Raw genomic sequence first — 20485 nt, 5'->3', positions numbered from 1 at the left:
TGATGGTTAATGAAAGTAGGGAACTTTGGAACTGCTGCTCATTATGCTTCATAAGACTAAGTGTCCTCGAGAAAATGCCTACAATGCCAAGTGATGGCTTTCCTTTTAATATGCAGACAGGTTAACACAACAAGTTCAAACACGAATGCTCAGTTCCACCATTAGTTCAGATGGATGGTTTTATGAAACTGGAAGAACTATTGGATCGATTGTCCATTAGATTTACTCATTTTATATTTTGCACTTTACAATGTTTTATTAGCTAAATGCCCTACCTTTGTCATATGAATTAGAACTGTACCTGTTTATTTTAAATCAAGCATGATAACGTTGGTCTTTGTTATCCTTTCCTGTAGAATTATCAGCGTAACACCCCATCTGGTCAAAAACGAGGATTCTACTCTCGGATGCAAGGTCACAGGCTCAATGAAAGTAGTTTTCCCGGGAAATCAGATGATGGGAGGAACAGGAGCCGAAAGGGACGTCCCCACGATGGCAATAAAAATCAAAATCAACAAAGCAGGTCTAGATATCAGGGCCTGTCATACAATACAGACAAACCGCTATTAACAGATTCTAATTCCAATGGTACTGTACTACCGGCTGAAATCAACTCCCAATCGGCAACCCCCGAGTTAGCTACCACTGTGTCTGTAGTCCTCAGTGACAGAGTTTCTCAGTATATAACATGTCCTGTAAAACCAGAGACAGCTGTTGATACCAATGTGTTGTCCATACCAAATAGAATGACCGCAGTAGCTTAATTTATTGAAGTACCATTTTTTTGCAGTAGCAAGTTCTTTCGTAGCTTACCTTTATGCAACTTCTGCCAGTTTAAGACTTGAAAAAATGATTACTTTTTATGTCTCCTTGCCTCACATCAGAAAGCTCCTGAAAATAGACATCTAAAAAAAAGAAATTAGCATTTATTGCTGAAAGTTGCAGTGTTCATTTTGGGAGGGAAGACAGGTGAGTGAAGAGGGCTTGTAAACTAATAAATGCGTTCTTCAAAGTTAAATGTTTTAATGTCAAGGCCATTCATGAAAACTTTTTGGTGCAGCATCATCTTCTGAAAATTACACCCTCACATCATGTTTATCAACAACCAGTAAAGTTTGTCCTTCGCGAAAAAAGACTTTATTGACATGTTTTGATTTTTAGCTAAGCTAACATGCCATTTTAGAATCAGGACTCCAAGTCACGAAGCTAGTTGACAAAGCACTGTAGCAATGTATGATTTCTTGATAGAAAATGTAACGGTTAAACATTCCAGCAATTACACTGTTTTTTTTAAAAAAACCTTCTGTTCTCCAGCTCACTTTATCCTGGACAAAAGTCCAGATAGCAGAAGAGCAGTTCATGCCTACTGATCCAAGACATTAATCCTGTAACAAAAGCAGAAAATGCTGGAAAATCTCAGCAGGTCTGACAGTATCTGTGGGGAGAGAATAGAACCAACGTTTCGAGTCTGGATGACCCATCATCAGAGCCGAATTAATCCTGTAAAGGTGCTCAGTGGAGTGAATAAATTCTTTGTTATACTTCTAAGCATCACAAACCAATAGTTCAGTAGGAATGTGATGACTGCAATAGAGTTACTGATCTGAGGCATTCATTTCCAGTATTAGGCAAAAATTTAAATGTGCTATCAGAAAATACATTTCTATTCAAGGAGAAAGAAGGCATTCCTTCGCCAGAGTGAAATATAGCACAATACATATTATTAGACGGTTTGAATTTTGTCAGGAAATGTTCCAGGGAAACATTGTCTATGACATATATAGAAAGCAGCCACAGACTTTATTTTGTGCAATGTTGTGAACATTCTAATCACATCAAGCTATTTTTTAGTTCATTATTTAGCTGACCCAGAATCACAGTTTAAAACTGTGGTTCGCCAGTCAGGTACTTTCTATAGTGTAACTCCTGATGTGACTTTTGGTGATAACAGATGTCAAAGCCACCATTTAGGTTGTTGCACAGGGAAAGAAAATGGCGACTTTGAATGTTAATAGACTATCCCCTCCCCTCATCTTAAATCTCACTTTTCTATTCATAATTTTGCACAAGAGGGTGGAAAATCAGACATGTTCTACGAGTATTTTTAATCATTGTTTAAAATAATTCTGCATCTAAAAGCATTACCTATTTCTTCAATTTCTGAAGATTATTCTTTGTTGAACTTGAAAAAATAGCAGCTGTTTTAAGGATTCCGCTATAGGTCCCATAAACTAGTGCAATAGCAACAAATCAGTCTTTTGATTCTTGAAAGTTAAATCCATCATCCCCACAATGTACAGAAAAACCTGACAGAAACATAGTCAGGAATCATTGACAATGTGTGGATCACATTGATTTGTTTTGGTTTATTGATCCCATTTTAAGAAACCGAAATAGTTTCTCTCCCCAAAGTTTGAACTTGTAATCATAAATCTGCAGACATCTTTTGAACTCTCTGTCAATAGTTGATATTTGAGCACAAAAGCAGAAATCGCTTTTGTGTTGATCCATTATTGATATGGATAATGCAAATGTAATTACTTTTTCACTGAAGAAAAGTGCCTTGAAAACTGCAGAGCCATTAAGTAAAGTGTTCAAAATAAATGGACCAAAGATTCACCAGGGGCCCCAAATTTGAATTTAAAACTGATTGCAACTTTGATTTGATTTGATTTATTATTGTCACATGTATTGGGATACAGTGAAAAGTATTGTTTCTTGCGCACTATACAGACAAAGCATACCATACATAGAGAAGGAAAGGAGAGAGTGCAGAATGTATTGCTACAGTCATAGCTAGGGTGTAGAGAAAGATCAACTTAATACAAGACAGGTCCATTCAAAAATTTGATGGTAGCAGGGAAGAGTCAGTTCTTGAGTTGCTTGGTACGTGTCCTCAGACTTTTGTATCTTTTTCCCGACGGAAGAAGGTGGAAGAGAGTTTGTCCGGGGTGCATGGTGTCCTTGATTATGCTGGCTGCTTTTCTGAGGCAGTGGGAAGTGTAGACAGAGTCAATGGATGGGAGACTGGTTTGCGTGATGGATTGGGCTTCATTCACGACCCTTGTAGTTTTTTGCGGTCTTGGACAGAGCAGGAGCCATACTTGTCATGTAATTGGGGTTGAATTCAACTCATTCTCATGGTCTGTCATTGTAGCTACAGCTAGTGAATGCCAGAACATATGTTACAATGTACATTGCTGTTTCCTACTCCAGTTACTTTATGTTTACCAAATATCCACATTAATCTTAAGGTTCCTCTAGGACATGTTATGGATTGCCACCCTTGATGCTGTTTGTCCGGCATGTGTTACTTTCATTGGAATGGATTGATTATCTTGTATCTTAAGTTAGATTCCGAGTAGGGTGCAATATCCCCTTGTGTGTCTTAAATGTGTTTGTTTTGTTAGTGAAGATGTCCAACAAGTGGGGTTGCAGTGATAGAGTGAAAGTCTTTCCCAATGATTCAGTGTCAGGACATAGTCAAGGTCACATAGCTTTATTTCTGTCTGCAACGACAAAATCAATTTTATGTGTTTGATCTCAAAATAACTCATTTTAATCCTGGAAAGGTGCTGATAGTATCCAAAAGTTTTAAATTAGCTGTAAGGTCTAATCAAAATTTATTGCTGAAAAGAAAATTCTGTCAACTGAAAGCAGCTTAATTCACACCTGAGATAAAGAAAGAGAACAATACTTATCAATTGCTTATCCTCAGTTTTTATGTACAATTTACAGTGCTTAAAACTGTTTCCCTTCGATCTGTTTTGCAATCAGTTCATGGTGTTTTTGCTGGCTTTAGAGTTGGAAAATCTAATAGGTGTGAAAGTACATAAATGATCACTTCATCAACTATAAGGAAAACAGCGAATTTGAACATAGGCTGGGCCACCTTTCAGGTTTCAGATGAGAAAACAGAACCTGACCTTTCATCAATTTGACAGGATTTGTCTATTTCTAAAATATTGAACACACGAACAGTGAGCAAGAGTAGGCCATTCGGCCCCACGAGGTTAGGCAGATTAGGTTGATTAGCCATGTTAAATTGCCCTTCAGTGTCGGGGGATTAGAAGCATAAATACACGGGGTTATGGGGATAGGGCTCAGATGGGATTGTTGTCTGTACTGTAGGGATTCTATGAAATGAAAGAGAGTAGAAACATTTTGTGGCATTGTAGATTCTTTGGCCTTTAGTTATCTTACACTTTGGATTAACCTCTTCTCACATCGACCGTAAACTTTCTCATCTCAGTGGAAGTTGTTGCTTCATTAATTTTGTTAACGACTAACTCCTTTTTAAGCTGCTATTTGATAGCAGCATGGGGTGATTCTACCCCATTTAATAAATTCTAAATGTTAATACACGATTCTCAAAACAAATGATTCTATTAATGTACTGAAGGCCAGATTACAACAACAGTTTCCACTACTGGAGGGAAGCCATTGCATCTTCTTAGTGCTGTCCATCTGGGAGAGTAAATATCATGGAATGTGGCACAGTCACTGCAGGAAATGTACTCTTAACTTAATCCAGAGATTCTTGCTTTGTGAAGAAAATAGGACATTACTTTTTAATATAATGCAGTTCCTGTGGAAAATGTTCCAACATAACTCAAAAGTGGAAGCCAGTCACAGTAAGCTAACCAAAATCCACTGAATTGAGGCAAAGCAGAAACATCAACTGTTGCAGAACATGCAAGTGAGAGAAGATGGACAACAAAATACACAGCACATGGTCTATGTCCAGTGGAGAATTTTATAAGTAAACATGGTAGAGTCAGTGAAAACTATGGGGATTATCCAAATATGCTGAATAAAAACAGAAAATGTTGCAAATACTCAGCAGGTCTGGCTGATTCTTTAGAATTAGAAAAAACAGATTTAACATTTCAGATCGATGCAAATAGTTCTGATGAAAGGTTGTCAACTTGACACACTGAGCAGGATTTTCCCGGGCCATTGGGATGAGGGGAATGAGAAATTTTTCCTCAGGCCAGAAGATCAATCACACCCTCTCCCAGTTTTCCCTGGTGGGGGGCATGGAAGGCGAGCAGGAGCCCTCTTCCATCTGAAGTTGTTGAGATTCTTCAGAAGTGAATTCTAAGATGCTTTAGTCCTAGATTATCAATTTCACAGTCATGGAACATGTTTCCTGACACTAAGGCAAATGCAAAGTGAGAAGAGATTTTCAGTGAAACTGACAATCTGAGAATGCTTTCTTCAGTTACACCGAAGAGCTCCAGCCGTGGCCAGGTGAAAAGCTGCAGTTCAAAGCACTTCTTCTCTCAAAGATTCTTGTCACTGCTTGACAGGTGATTACCAACTTCTTGGAAGGCACTTCACCCGTCCAGCAATTCACTCACTTCAGCTGCACGTCCCTGCTGCCAGCCTTCAGTTTGGCACAGGATTATGCAGCTCCAATGCCCATTTCCACTGGGGTTCAGGGACAGAGGTCGCCACCATCACCAGTATCTCTAGCGGCACAGGAGCAATATCAGCAACAACACCAGGCGCCTTCTCCTCAGGCACAAATATCTCCATAGAGTGGGTGGGACGTACACCAAGATCCAGCTGGAAGGAAATAAGATCCCACCACCTGCTCCCTTCACCTGCGAGGAGAGAATGCAGGGAGGTGTAAGTGTTCGTAACGGTTTGTGGAGAGCATGGGCAAGGGTACCATTTGTGGAGGGTGACTGTGAGGTAGAGGTTTGAGAAGGCTATGGGTTGAGGACAGGTGTGAGTGTCGGCTGTTTAGATGGGTGGGTGAGGTGCCCACCGAGAGAAGAATGAATGAATGGCGATAGGAGGTGTGTTGACCTCAGAAGTGCCTTGCAAAGAGAGTGCTGGACAGGACATGGCAGGGCATCGGTAAATGTTAGAGCACTGACTGTCTCCATCCTCCTTCCATCCTGGATCCTCTTGGCACAATACCTCTGAGTTCTAGTAACCATACTCCTGCCGCTGACTTCCTTAGCCACTCCCATCCACCCTTGTTTGGTTGTAGAGGTTCCTCCCGAGCTTGGGAAAGATCAACCTGCTTCAGTCCCCCGGCTCCCACAGCAGGGCCTCCTGAGCAGGGAGCTGCTTTCCCAGGTTTCCTCTCCATTTCTGTAGTTGCAGCAGGGTAAAAATCCAGGTGCTGGTGAGCTTTTCTTGCCTCTTTAATGAGAAATCCTTCCTTTAACAGAATGGACGCATCATCCCACCCAGATTGATCAGGGAGCATGGGTGACACATTTGTCTTGCTCTGACAAAGAGACAGTGTGGGACGGGTTGTGCAGAGAATTGGATTCCAGACCTGAAACTGGTTTCACCATTCTGGTAGAGACAAAGGTGGTAAGATTCTGCCCATTAATTGTTTCTCCCTCTAAGTCTGCTGCCAGACCTGCTGAGTATTCCCAGCATTTTGTGTTTTTATTTCCGATTTCCGGCATCCGCAGTGTTTTACTCTGATTGGATACATGTATTTCCAAATGGAATTCACCCACACATTGTCAGTGTGGGATAATTCTTAGGATTTTCTGTCAAGAAATCATTCATAACCCATCCAATACCCAGAAAACATGAAAGAGACCTTTTTGACTGTCCTACACATGTTCTTTGTAATCATATTTTAAGAGGAGTTCCATTCCCATTTTAGAACTAAGAATATTGCTATATTGTCAGTGCAGTTTAATTGTTGCCTGTATTTACATGCATTGGTCAATTTACAGCTGTACTTTGCTTGGTAATTTTTGTGCTAAACCAATCACAAGCCAGTATTGGGCAGCAATCACACCAAAACCTGACTGGTTGATAACTGAAATCTCCCTGAGTAACCGCAGCAAATACTGAGGAAGTGACAAGACTGAGCTGCTCACCTTGAATGTTTATCCAGACCAGAGTACATTGGGTTGGAATATACTCTGATTATTTTGTTGTTCTCCATTTTAGGAAATGAAAATTAAGATATCACTTGTATCTTTTTAAGCAGTAGGCTAGCTGTTCCTATTTGTACATTTGGGTGGCACAGTGGTTAGCACTGCCGCCTCACAGCACCTGGGGCCCAGGTTTAATTCCCAGCTTGGGTCACTGTCTATGTGGAGTCTGCACGTTCTGCCCATATCTGAGTGGCTTTCCTCCGGGTGCTCCAGTTTCCTCCCACAGTCCGAAAGATGTGCTGGTTAGGTGGATTCACCATGCTAAATTCACTCTCAGTGTACCGAACAGGCGCCAGAGTGTGGCGCCTAGGGGATTTTCACAGTAATTTCATTGCAGTGTTAATGTAAGCCTACTTGTGTCACTAATAAATAATCTGCAGCAAGTACTGAAGAAATTACAAGTGTTGGCAATTGTGCTTGCTCAGTCTGAGATTTATCCAGAGTACATTGGGTTGGAATAAACTCTGATTTTGTTGTTCGCCATTTGAGGGCAAGTGAAATGAAAATTAAAGTATCACTTGTATCTATTTAAACAGTAGGCTAGCTGTTCCTATTTGGAATATTGAAGATTTTCAACCTGACCTATGTTTCCATGATGTGTGTTTGCAGGTGAAATCTTACTGTCTGTATTCTCGTGTGAAGATACAAATGTAGCTTTGCATAATAATGGACACAGATTACTTTTTTTTAATGAATGTAATTCACAATAATTGTTATCATTTTAATGAGAAGATAATAATAAGTGCCAAAGATAATATTGTATGTTATGATTTGCACAGTGGTTAGCACTGCTGCCTCACAGCGCCAGGGACCCGGTTTTGATTCCCGGCTTGGGTCACTGTCTGTGAGGAGTCTGCACGTCCTCCCCATGTCTGCACAGGTTTCCTCCGGGTGCTCCGGTTTCCCCCCACAGTCTGAAAGACGTGCTGGTTCGGTGGATTGGCCATGCTAAATTCTCCCTCAGTGTACCCGAACAGGTGCCGGAGTTGGTGACTAGGGGGTTTTCACACTAACTTCACTGCGGTGTTAATGTAAGCCTACTTGTGACACTAACAAATAAACTTTAAACTGCTGATTCAATGATTAGTCTCAGTCATAAATCCAGTAAAAGGAGAACTATCCTTAACAAGTTGAAAAAGGGCAACACAGGCTAGACTTTTTTTTATTTATTTGCAGTCAATGGACAGAAAGTCTGCAGAGTAATAATTGATCATTGCTACCTTAGTCTCTGAGAACTGCAAGTTTAGTCTTGTACTTAAAACCATGTACATTTGCCAACATGATTAAATCTTATTAATTTTAGTTACTAAAATATTTTTTATGTATATCATATAGCCCATTATGCTTCTCGCTTGGCTGCAACATTTACCATTCTGAGTTGATTTGAAATAATCTTGCACCCCTAGGAAGGGCTATAAAGAATCTGCCTTGTGGTCTGCCTGGAGCCTTTCTTCAAATACATTCACTGATTAATGTTAGTTCAAAAGAAGAACTGAATACATTTTCATGTTTTATTGATTCTGAACCTTGTGTTGGTACTTTCAGTTGTGTTTTGTTTTACAATGCAACAAATAAAAAAGAATTTAAAGTTCTGAAGGATTGTATGTTGAGATTTGTTTTCTCTTGACAAGACTAAGGGGTAACTCAAAAGTTATAAACAATACCAGGGCAGGGTATACCAATACCAAAGCCAGGGCGGCACGGTAGCACAGTGGTTAGCACTGCTGCTTCACAGCTCCAGGGACCTGGGTTCGATTCCCGGCTCGGGACACTGTCTGTGTGGAGTTTGCACATTCTCCTCGTGTCTGCGTGGGTTTCCTCCGGGTTCTCCGGTTTCCACCCACAGTCCAAAGATGTGCGGGTTAGGTTGATTGGCCATGTAAAATTGCCCCTTAGTTTCCTCAGATGCGTAGGTTAGAGGGATTAGTGGATAAAATATGTAGGGATATGGGGGTAGGGCCTGGGTGGGATTGTGGTCGGTGCAGACTCGATGGGCCGAATGGCCTCTTTCTGTACTGTAGGGTTCTATCTATGATTCTATGAATACACAGATTTGTTTTTGATGTGATAGCTGGGATGCTGTTCTGGGGAAGCCAGTGGCAGTAACAAGTCAAGATGATACATCCATGAGTGCAGATGGGGACAGTTTTTATGGATAGATGGCCTACATAAAGAAGGCCGGAATGTTACGGCCATTCACGCTGGCAGGATTTTCCCATCCCGCTGTAGTGAATGGAGATTTGGCTGGATGCCAAATTCTCCAACTTTGCTGCAGTGGGAGGATGGCAATGAATGACCGGTAAGATCATGCCTAGTATGTATTTAGCAAATTGCACATTTTTAGGACCTTTCAAAGTGCTTCTCAGCCAATGAACTGCTTTTAAACTGCTAGCGACACAAACGTAGCAGCCAATTTATTCACAGCAAGGTCTCACATGCAACAAAACAATAAAAGACCTATTAATCTCTTTTTGATTGTGCTGGTTAAAAGAAATGTTGACCAGGACAGCAGGAAAATGCATCTGCTCCTATTAATAAAGCTTCAGCATAAAGTTTCAAACAAAGAAAGTGCCTCTGATCACTTATTGAATCTAGATTATGTACTGAAGTCCTACGGTGGGGTTTGAACCCAGCACCTTTTGATGCAGAGGCAGTAGTGCTAGTACTGCCACATTATTTGTGAAACAGGCAGATTTTTCTCTTGTACGTAGCTTTCTGGAACCAGAGGTACATGTTTGGGATAAAGGAAATTAAAAGCTTTATAAGCAATTCAGGTAGAATTCTACAGCAGATAAATGGACAAACTATTGAATAAATTGCCAGTGTAAGCAGTTGAATAGAAAACTTGAAGGAAAATACATATTTTCCTGGCATCAGAAAATATTGTGGTTAGTGCATTTTATGATTGCCATGGCGATCCTCTTCTTCCTTCAGATACCATGCCCTGATTGGTGACCCTGGACTTTCATTGGCCTGGTCCATATTTATGCTTGGCAAAGTAATGCAATGGTTTGCCATTGCCTTCTGGAGTATGGCTGACCAGGAAACTCTCTTGCCTTTACTGCCCTGCCACTAGGTGCATTGGAGGGACTTACAGGCTGATAATCAACCTATTTAGCCACATTATAAATACACTTCCTTTGCAATGAAGATAACTTACAGGAAAGAAAGGGGATGACTGGATAGGCAGGCGTGATGGATGAATTTTATGCCTGAAAGGTATTACTAAAGATAGAATGATGGCTGTAGGACATGCTGAATTTTTAATATCCATTCATGGGCTGTGGGCATCACTGACTGGGCCAGCATTTATTGCCCATCCCTGATTGTAGGCCACATTGTAGTCACATGTCTGCCAGACCAGGTAAGGACAGCAGATTTCCTTCCCTAATCGACAATATTGAGCCAGATGGGTTTTTATGACAATCAACAATAGTTTCATGGTCATCATTAGACTTTTAATTCCAGATTTTTATTGAATTTTAATTTCACCATCTGTTGTGGTGAGATTTGAACCCGGATCCTCAGACCAATATGCTGGGTCTCTGGATTACTAATCCAGCAACAATATCAATACACCACTGCCTCCGCTTCCCACTGTTGTAATACTGAAGATTTTTTTTTGCATTTTACACTTGAAAGCCACAAAGACATTAATCCACACGTGAAGTCAATGGTTTTCACAACTCCAGAAATAATAACTAGTTGCAGAGGAAATATTTTCAATCCGAGATTTTTCTTTAGGTCAACTAAAAATGGAATACCTGTTTATAATTTCCGTTTTAAAACTCAAAATTAGCCTGAGGGTCACAACGTCCAATTCACTTGCTGGGAGTAACATACTAGGATAGCTACACCTGGTACTAGGATAGCTACACCTGGTACTTGGATAGCTACACCTGGTACTAGGATAGCTACACCTGGTAACAAAGAACAATACAGCACAGGAACAGGGCCTTCGGCCCTCCAAGCCCGCGCCGCTCCCTGGTCCAAACTAGACCATTCTTTTGTATCCCTCCATTCCCACTCCGTTCATATGGCTGTCTAGATAAGTCTTAAATGTTCCCAGTGTGTCCGCCTCCACCACCTTGCCTGGCAGCGCATTCCAGGCCCCCACCACCCTCTGTGTAAAATTTGTCCGTCTGATATCTGTGTTAAACCTCCCCCCCTTCACCTTGAACCTATGACCCCTCGTGAACGTCACCACCGACCTGGGGAAAAGCTTCCCACCGTTCACCCTATCTATGCCTTTCATAATTTTATACACCTCTATTAAGTCTCCCCTCATCCTCCGTCTTTCCAGGGAGAACAACCCCAGTTTATCCAATCTCTCCTCATAACTAAGCCCCTCCATACCAGGTAACATCCTGGTAAACCTCCTCTGTACTCTCTCCAAAGCCTCCACGTCCTTCTGGTAGTGTGGCGACCAGAACTGGACGCAGTATTCCAGATGCGGCCGAACCAACGTTCTATACATCTGCAACATCAGACCCCAACTTTTATACTCTATGCCCCGTCCTATAAAGGCAAGCATGCCATATGCCTTCTTCACCACCTTCTCCACCTGTGACGTCACTTTCAAGGATCTGTGGACTTGCACACCCAGGTCCCTCTGCGTATCTACACCCTTTATGGTTCTGCCATTTATCATATAGCTCCTCCCTACATTATTTCTACCAAAATGCATCACTTCGCATTTATCAGGATTGAACTCCATCTGCCATTTCTTTGCCCAAATTTCCAGCCTATCTATATCCTTCTGTAGCTTCTGACAATGCTCCTCATTATCTGCAAGTCCTGCCAATTTTGTGTCGTCCGCAAACTTACTGGTCACCCCAGTTACACCTTCTTCCAGATCATTTATATAAATCACAAACAGCAGAGGTCCCAATACAGAGCCCTGCGGAACACCACTAGTCACAGGCCTCCAGCCGGAAAAAGACCCTTCCACTACCACCCTCTGTCTTCTGTGACCAAGTAAGAAGTTTAACAACACCAGGTTAAAGTCCAACAGGTTTATTTGGTAGCAAAAGCCACACTGTGGCTTTTGCTACCAAATAAACCTGTTGGACTTTAACCTGGTGTTGTTAAACTTCTTACTGTGTTTACCCCAGTCCAACGCCGGCATCTCCACTTCTGTGACCAAGCCAGTTCTCCACCCATCTAGCCACCTCCCCCTTTATCCCATGAGATCCAACCTTTTTCACCAGCCTACCATGAGGGACTTTGTCAAACGCTTTACTAAAGTCCATATAGACGACATCCACAGCCCTTCCCTCGTCAACCATTTTGGTCACTTCTTCAAAAAACTCCACCAGGTTAGTGAGGCATGACCTCCCTCTCACAAAACCATGCTGACTATCGTTAATGAGTTTATTCCTTTCTAAATGCGCATACATCCTATCTCTAAGAATCTTCTCCAACAACTTCCCCACCACGGACGTCAAGCTCACCAGCCTATAATTACCCGGGTTATCCTTCCTACCCTTCTTAAATAACGGGACCACATTAGCTATCCTCCAATCCTCTGGGACCTCACCTGCGTCCAGTGACGAGACAAAGATTTGCGTCAGAGGCCCAGCGATTTCATCTCTCGTCTCCCTGAGCAGCCTTGGATAGATTCCATCAGGCCCTGGGGATTTGTCAGTCTTTAAATTCTCTAACAAACCTAACACTTCCTCCTTTGTAATGGAGATTTTCTCCAACGGTTCAACACTCCCCTCCGAGACACACCCAGTCAACACATCCCTCTCCTTTGTGAATACCGACGCAAAGTATTCATTTAGGATCTCCCCTACTTCTTTGGGCTCCAAGCATAATTCCCCACTTTTGTCCCTGAGAGGTCCAATTTTTTCCCTGACAACCCTTTTGTTCCTAACGTATGAATAAAATGCCTTGGGATTCTCCTTAATCCTGTCTGCCAAGAACATTTCGTGACCCCTTTTTGCTCTTCTAATTCCCCGTTTGAGTTCTTTCCTACTTTCTTTGTACTCCTCCCGAGCTCCCTCCGTTTTTAGCTGCCTGGACCTACCATACGCCTCTCTTTTCTTTTTGACCAGTCCCTCAATTTCCCTGGTTATCCACGGTTCTCGAATCCTACCCTTCCTATCCTTCTTTTTAACAGGCACATGCCTGTCCTGTAGCCCTAACAACTGTTCCTTAAAAGACTCCCACATGCCAGATGTGGATTTACCCTCAAACAGCCTCTCCCAATCAAGAGCTGCCAATTTCATCCTGACTACTTGGATCGCTACACCTGGTACTAGGATCGCTACACCTGGTACTTGGATCGCTACACCTGGTACTAGGATCGCTACACCTGGTACTTGGATCGCTACACCTGGTACTAGGATCTCTACACCTGGTACTTGGATCGCTACACCTGGTACTTGGATTGCTACACCTGGTACTTGGATAACTAGCTGCACCAGGTACTACAATAGCTACACCTGGCACTTGGATAGCTACACCTGGTACTTGGATAGCTACACCTGGCACTAGGATAGCTACACCTGGTACTTGGATAGCTACACCTGGCACTAGGATAGCTACACCTGGTACTTGGATAGCTACACCTGGTACTAGGATAGCTACACCTGGTACTTGGATATTTACACCTGGTTACCTGTTTCAATCACTGGCAATTGCAATATTGTTAGTTTTTTCATCCAATAAAAGTCTCTCTATCTGATGGATGTCGAAGGGTTTAATTCGTTTGAAGCAGCATATATCCAGTTTACAGTGGACATAACTCCACAGTGCAAATTTAACCCAGATTCCACACCAAGTGCATCAATTTAGATAATTCACTTCCAGAGTCTGTATGGACAAATTAAAAAACAAAGCAACAATATGTGACTATATTGCCAGTGTGGTACTGGCCAATAATTAGCACAAAAAAAATCAACTTTTTAAATTAAGTTTAAAGGGATTTGTAATGATAGCAGAGGTATAACGATATGGGGTTTTAAAGTAGATTAGAATAAAACAAAAGTTTGTGGTCAAAATGGAGAGTATGCTTCAGGAATTTACTTCAAGTGCATGGAAACTGAGGAAAGATGTAGGGGATTATAAGAGGTGCAGTATTCCCTTGAGCTTGGAGGAGAAGCAGATGGAGCAGTGAAGAGAAGTAATGTGACAGAAATGCAAGGGGCAACAGGGACCCAGGTTCAATTGGCCACTAGCGGATGAAACTAGAACTAGGGGGCATTGCCTCAAAATAAGCAGAAGCAGATTTAGGACTGAGTTGAGGAGGAACTTCTTCACACAAAGGGTTGTGAATCTGTGGAATTCCCTGCCCAGTGAAGCAGTTGAGGCTACCTCATTGAATGTTTTTAAGGCAAGGATAGATACATTTTTGAACAGCAAAGGAATTAAGGGTTATGGTGAGCGGGCGGGTAAGTGGAGCTGAGTCCACAAAAAGATCATCCATGATCTTATTGAATGGCGGAGCAGGCTCGAGGGGCCAGATGGCCTACTCCTGCTCCTAGTTCTTATGTCTTATTAATTCCGGCCTCAGGGCACTGTGTGGAGTTTGCACATTCTCCCCGTGTCTGTGTGGGTTTCCTCTGGATGCTATGGTTTCCTGCTGGACTCCGAAGATGTGCGGGTTAGGTTGATTGGCCATGCTAAATGTTCCCATCGTTTCTGGGGGATTAGCAAGATAAATACATGGGGTTACAGGGATAGGATGGGTGAAACTGTTGTCAGTGCAGATTTGATGGGCCGAATAGCCTCCTTTATCTCTGAGGGATTCTATGATTTATAGCCATCCTTTCTGAGGAAGGTAATTGGACTCCTTGTGGGACTACATTCACTTCCTGGAAATGATGCTTCTGCCACCTCTCTCCAGGTCTGCTGCACTCTTTGATCTAGCACCCTCCTGCCAATAGAAAGGAAACTGGCCTGCCTCTGTCTCACCTGCTCCATCAGAACCTCCACCTCTGCAGTTCTCATCCCTGGAGCTCTGACATGGAATACCCAGTTGCTCAATTTGGCACAATAATTTCAGCAGAATAAGTTGTCACCATGCTTTATGAGGTTCAAAAACTCTTCAAAACGACCGTGGCCTTGCCGCCAATCCTATCCACCATTTGAATGAGCTGCCCATCTTCCCTTCCCCAACTTCTCTCCACTCTTCATCCATCCCAGTTCACCAAAGATTCATATGAGACCCAAACATCAAAAATGGTTTGAGCTGCTTGCTGATGACACCAGGTAGATTTCTCAGTTGCCCCACCCAATGCTCCCTTGTAGTCAACCTAAAGATTGTCCCCCATATATCCATTGTATGCTTTTGGTCAGCTTTGGTGAAAGATAAAATACTGGACGGACGCTGTGCTCTTAAAATCTGTCAAAGATATGTTGTGATGGAGGGTTCTGGAGGGCTCCTCTTGAGCCATTGCTTCAGGATGCAAAAGTCGGCTCCACAGTGTTTTGAATCACTGCATGGATGTCATTATAGGAACGCTGTCCTGATGTGTCCATGTGGTGGAGAGTAGCCATTAACACGCCACAGCACGCAATCCTTGTCACCAAGGGCCACCTTCTGGTTCGAGGTAAAGCCCTGAAGGTGACTGGAACTGTTGTGGATTGATGCAGGATGAAAGCATCATGGCTGCTGCCGGGACAGTGGTCATTCACCTACACGGTGGTCTGTATGTTGTTACAAATGAGTGCCATTTTGGTATATCTGCAAAGCCACGTGCATGTGGTCGATGGCCTCCTGCACCATGGGGAAGCCACTTTCTTGGCAAAGTCACCTGCCTGCTCACCCTGCTTAGTGCCCGATGAAGTCCCCTCTCCTGATCTACACAGCCTCTGCGACCTGGCAGCTGCAGTGATGGATGACAAGTTGTGATGTTAGCAATGTCACTGGCTCCAGCATGGGAAGGCTCACTGATATAAACACTGAAGACAATAGTAATCTTAATAGCCACTGCACTACGATCCTTTTCCTGCTTTGAGGTTGCAAGTCCAATTGCCAGAAAGGGTATAATTTTATGACTACCTCCTTAATGAAGAGCAGCTACTGCGGGCATGTTTCCTGACTGAGGTATGGTAGCAGGAGTGCTGTCTGATGACGCTAGATGGATAAGACCTCCTGCTGAGTGCCCACGGCATCCTCCCTCTATGAATGGCCTCTCCCTTCTCTTCTGCCTCTGCTCCCTCTCCCTGTGATGCTACAACACAAGGGGAACTGGAACTGTAACCCAACTGACTGGGACCAAGTAGTTTCCTCCTAGGCTTTTCCAAGTCACACAACTCTTTCCATAGTCTCTGCATCATTTCATCCTGACTAAAAGAACTTCTGTCAACTTTTGATGTGGTTAATAGCGAGGAAGAAAGCCTTAGATTACAAGACAATGTAGACAGGATGGTCAGATAGGCAGAACAGTGGCAAATGAAATTCAATCCAGGAAAATGTTAGGCGATGCAAGGGAATACACAATGAACAGTAGGATGCTAGGAAGTACAGCGGACCAGAGGTGCCTTGATGTGCATGCCCATAGATCCCTAAAGACAGCAGGACAGATAGATAAGGTGGTTAAGGCGGCATATGGGATACTTGCCTTTATTAGCCAAGGCATAGAATACAAGAACATGGTTATGATGGAGCTGTGTAAAATGCTGGTTAGGCCACAGCTAGAGTACTGTGTGCAGTTCTGGTCACCACACTATAGGAAGGATGTGATTGCACTAAAAAGGGTACAGAGGAGATTCACCAAGGATGTTGCCTGGGCCAGAGTGTTTCAGCTATGAAGAGAGGCTGGTTAGGCTGGGGTTAGAACAGAGAAGGTTGAGATGGACCTGATTGAGGTGTACAAAATTATGAATTATTAAAGATTTAAGGAGCAGGAAATTCAGAGGGGTTTCTGGAGAAAAAAAAATTACCCAGAGGGTGGTGGGAATCTGGAACTCACTGCCTGATAGAGTGATAGAGGCAGGAACCCTCACAACATTTAAGAAGCATTTAGATGAACATCTGAAACACCATAGCATACAAGTGCTGGAAAATGGGATTAGAATATATAGGTACCTGGTGGCTGGCACAGACACGATGGGCCAAAGGGCATCTTTCTGTGCAGTAAAACTCTGAATCCTCCAACAACACAGGACTTCCACTAACTCTGATATTCCAAAGCACCTCAGCTGCAAGTTGGATGGTGATGTCTTTAAATAGTGCTGCTGTCGGGATGGGGATGCCCCTTGTGTGGCTATTTGCAATTTTAGCCATGCACATATAAGAAAGGGCATTAACAGCAGTGTTACATGCTGACTGATGTCACAATCTGCCCACTCTGTCTGCCGCACACATGGGATGCCCTCCATCACATGGGCATGGACCATGTCGGAGGTGATCAGGACTGGATCCCCTGGTATTTGCTTCCTCAACCAGTCCTGAAACTTTGCAACTACTGATGCTATAGAGCCCAAATCTTCAGCCAATCAGTTTTAGTGATGTTGGCGAAGGGATAACTATTGACCAGAACACTGGGGAAAACTCCCCTCCTTTTCCTCACAATAAAGCCTTGGGATGTTCTCTTCGACCTAAGAGGGCAGGCATCATCTGAAATCCTCATCTGAAAAAGGGGACCTCTGACAGTGCAGCGCACCCTCAGCACTGTACTGCAGTATCAGCCTAGATTATACACCACAAAAGCCAAATAGTGCTGTCACTGGAACTCTGAAAGAGAAATAGAAAAGACTGGAAATACTGCAGGTATGGCAGCATCTGTGACCAGAGAAACTGAGTTAACATTTCAGGTCAAGGACCTTTCATCAGAACTGAGAAAAGTTAGAAATCTAATAGTAGATTATTGGTGATTTATTGAACAACAGTTATAACTATATACAGACAAGCTCAGTACACATACAGGTCTAGTCCCCCAACACTCAGGATCATATTGCTGATTCCACCTACCAGGGCCCACGCCCAAGCACTCAATAAGCTCTGTTCCAATAAGTCCCAGGTGGGTCATGTGCCCCACTAACAATACCTCCTTAAAAGGGTCTTGCTATCACATGCCTTTCCTCTTAAGTTCCCTTACAATCATACAAAAAAGCCTCTTATTTGTACAGTCAAAACAGAATCTCCAGAAAGGGACAAATTGACAAGTTACTCGATCTGGAAGCTTTCTGATTTTTGCGGAGCTTTGCAACTCAGTGACTGGGTTCTCCAAGCTGGAGATATCAGAGTCCATGGCAGTGATAGGTGGGTTGATAGATCCCAATGTTGAGCTAGGGCCGGCACCCTCCTCCTCTGCTTCTGCAAGATTCTCCTCAAGGAACACTGGGTTCTGCCAGTGCCGACTCACTTAGACTCTATTACTGAATTCTGATTACTGGCAGCGAGGGCTACTGCTTCCTGCCTTCTGATGTGATCGATGTGCTTCCGCACTTTGCGGCCCTGCAGGTTGATGGTATATGATACTGATCCAGTATCTTTCCGGGTAGCTAAGCTGCCCCCACTTCCACCCTCCTCCCTGCACTGTCCTTTCTGCCAACCCAATGGAAGCAGGCCTTAATGGGCCCTTCCTATGTGTTGGATGCCATTAGTCTTGACAAAGTATTGAAACACTTTGGCTGCGATAGTGGTGCCATTATCAGAAACGATTACTTCTGGTATGCCATATATTGCGAAAATTTGTTGTAGCTTGCCTGAGGTGGCTGACAAGGTGGTGGAACACACGACTGATTATGACAACCAGATAAGTAATGATGAGTAAGGGTTGAAAGGATTAATGAAGATGGTGGATTTCTTAAAGGATCCTCAATCATGAAAGATAAAGCATGTGGCAACAGCGGTCTGAAGTCTGATGGTGGAGGACATCTCTCAAAAGGAGTCTTTAATTAGATGGTGGTGAGTGTCCCTCCCAGGTACAGGCTAGTTACCTAGAACCCATTGCTACATCCTCTGGTCTCACTCATCTTTCAGCTCCTACTAAACTGCTTTTGTGTCATCTTCCTCGCACCCCTCCTGACCCTCTGGCATAATTGCTGGTGGTAACAACTGGTCTCTTATTATTGTCAGATCGTGAGGCATACAGCAAATCACCAAGAATTTGGAGCCTGTCTTGCACTCCATTCCAACTCTCTTCCAACTCCTCTGCTAGGCTTCATCTTCTCCTCCCATTCCTCCTCCAGATAAATGGGGACTTCTAACAAGATCACTAAAGCCAAGTATTCCCTTTCTCCTGCTCAATCTTATGAGGTCTCTAACATAGTGCAATAACACAGTTCTCTTTCGGTGAAGTTGTCAGAGAAATTCCAAAACAAATGTTGATAAGAGTATTGGTGAAGACTTGACAAAATGTTTCATGCAATCCCCCAAAGAGTATCAATAGTCTTCTTCAATTAGGGTGATCATTTGTTTGGTTTTGTACCAATCTGCTTTTCAGCTGGTCGTTCCCCTGTCTAGTACCAGGATGCCTTTATGTCTGGCAATTTTATTTGAGGTCACTAGAAATGCTCGCTGAATCGAATCTTCCCTCTGCCTCCTACTGACTGCTTTGCTGCGGTGAAGCACCATGTTCCTTGCCACGTTGTCATTTGGATGATCATTATTATTTAGTTGAGGGCTAACCACAGGCTTCCGAATGAGAGGCCCATCTCTGTGTGCAATGTCTTTCGTCCTATGCTGCAGCATTGGTGGTCTGGTGCCTGGTTTTCTTGACCTCTGTGGCCACCCTAACTCAAACACAGTTTAACAAGTCAACCACCAGGAGCAAATATACAGTGAATACAGATCAAGGCTTCAAACTGTGTCAGTTTAGACTTCTCTACCTCTAATTCAGCTGATTATTGTCAGATGAGATTATTAATTGCAGGGCTACCAGCAAAATGCAGCTTCTTTAAATAGGCATGATGTGGAGATGCCGGCGTTGGACTGGGGTGGGCACAGTAATAAGTCTCACAACACCAGGTTAAAGCCAAACAGGTTTATTTGGAATCACAAGCTTTTGGAGCACTACTCCTTCCGAGGTGGTCTGGTGGCTGTTTCAGAGGAAGGAGCAGCGTTCCGAAAACTTGTGATTCCAAATAAACCTGTTGGACTTTAACCTGGTGTTGTGAGACTTCTTACTGTGCCCACCCCAGTCCAACGCCAGCATCATAGGAACAGGAGCTAATAAATTGGTTCTCAGAGGCTTAGTCAATCTTGAGCGAGCCATTCCTCGCACCCTTAAACTCCTTTATCAAGATAGCATTTTAAATTTATTTATTAGTGTCACAAGTAGGCTTACATTAACACTGCAATTAAGTTACTGTGAAAATCCCCTCGTCGCCACACTCCGGCACCTGTTCAGGTACACTGAGGGAGAATTTAGCATGGTCAATGCACCTAACCAGCACGTCTTTCGGACTGTGGGAGGAAACCGGAGCACCCGAGGAAACCTACACAGACACGGGGAGAACGTGCAAACTCTGCACAGACAGTGACCCAAGCCAGGAATTGAACCCAGGTCCCTGGTGCTGTGAGGCTGCAGTGCTAACCATTGTGCCACCATGATGGCATTGCGGCACAAGACTCCAACTTAGTTCAGAAACTGTAGCGCCTAAACTAA

General features: G+C 43.2%; 1 protein-coding gene across 1 annotated transcript in view; it reads left to right on the top strand.

Annotated features, from left to right (window-relative positions):
• Window positions 1-1292, top strand: part of LOC144503844 (spermatogenesis-associated serine-rich protein 2-like) — a 150929-nt gene extending 149637 nt beyond the window's left edge. The window contains exon 12 of the mRNA XM_078228806.1: window positions 357-1292. Within this exon, the coding sequence (XP_078084932.1) occupies window positions 357-764 (408 nt within the window). The 3' untranslated portion in view covers window positions 765-1292. The remainder of the gene's footprint in view (window positions 1-356) is intronic.
• The last annotated feature ends 19193 nt before the right edge of the window (window positions 1293-20485 follow it).

This window comes from Mustelus asterias, chromosome 14 (assembly GCF_964213995.1).
Source record: "Mustelus asterias chromosome 14, sMusAst1.hap1.1, whole genome shotgun sequence".
Lineage (NCBI taxonomy): Eukaryota > Metazoa > Chordata > Chondrichthyes > Carcharhiniformes > Triakidae > Mustelus > Mustelus asterias.
The sequence above is the reverse complement of the archived record's forward strand: the minus strand, read 5'-3'. Positions and strand labels throughout refer to the sequence as shown.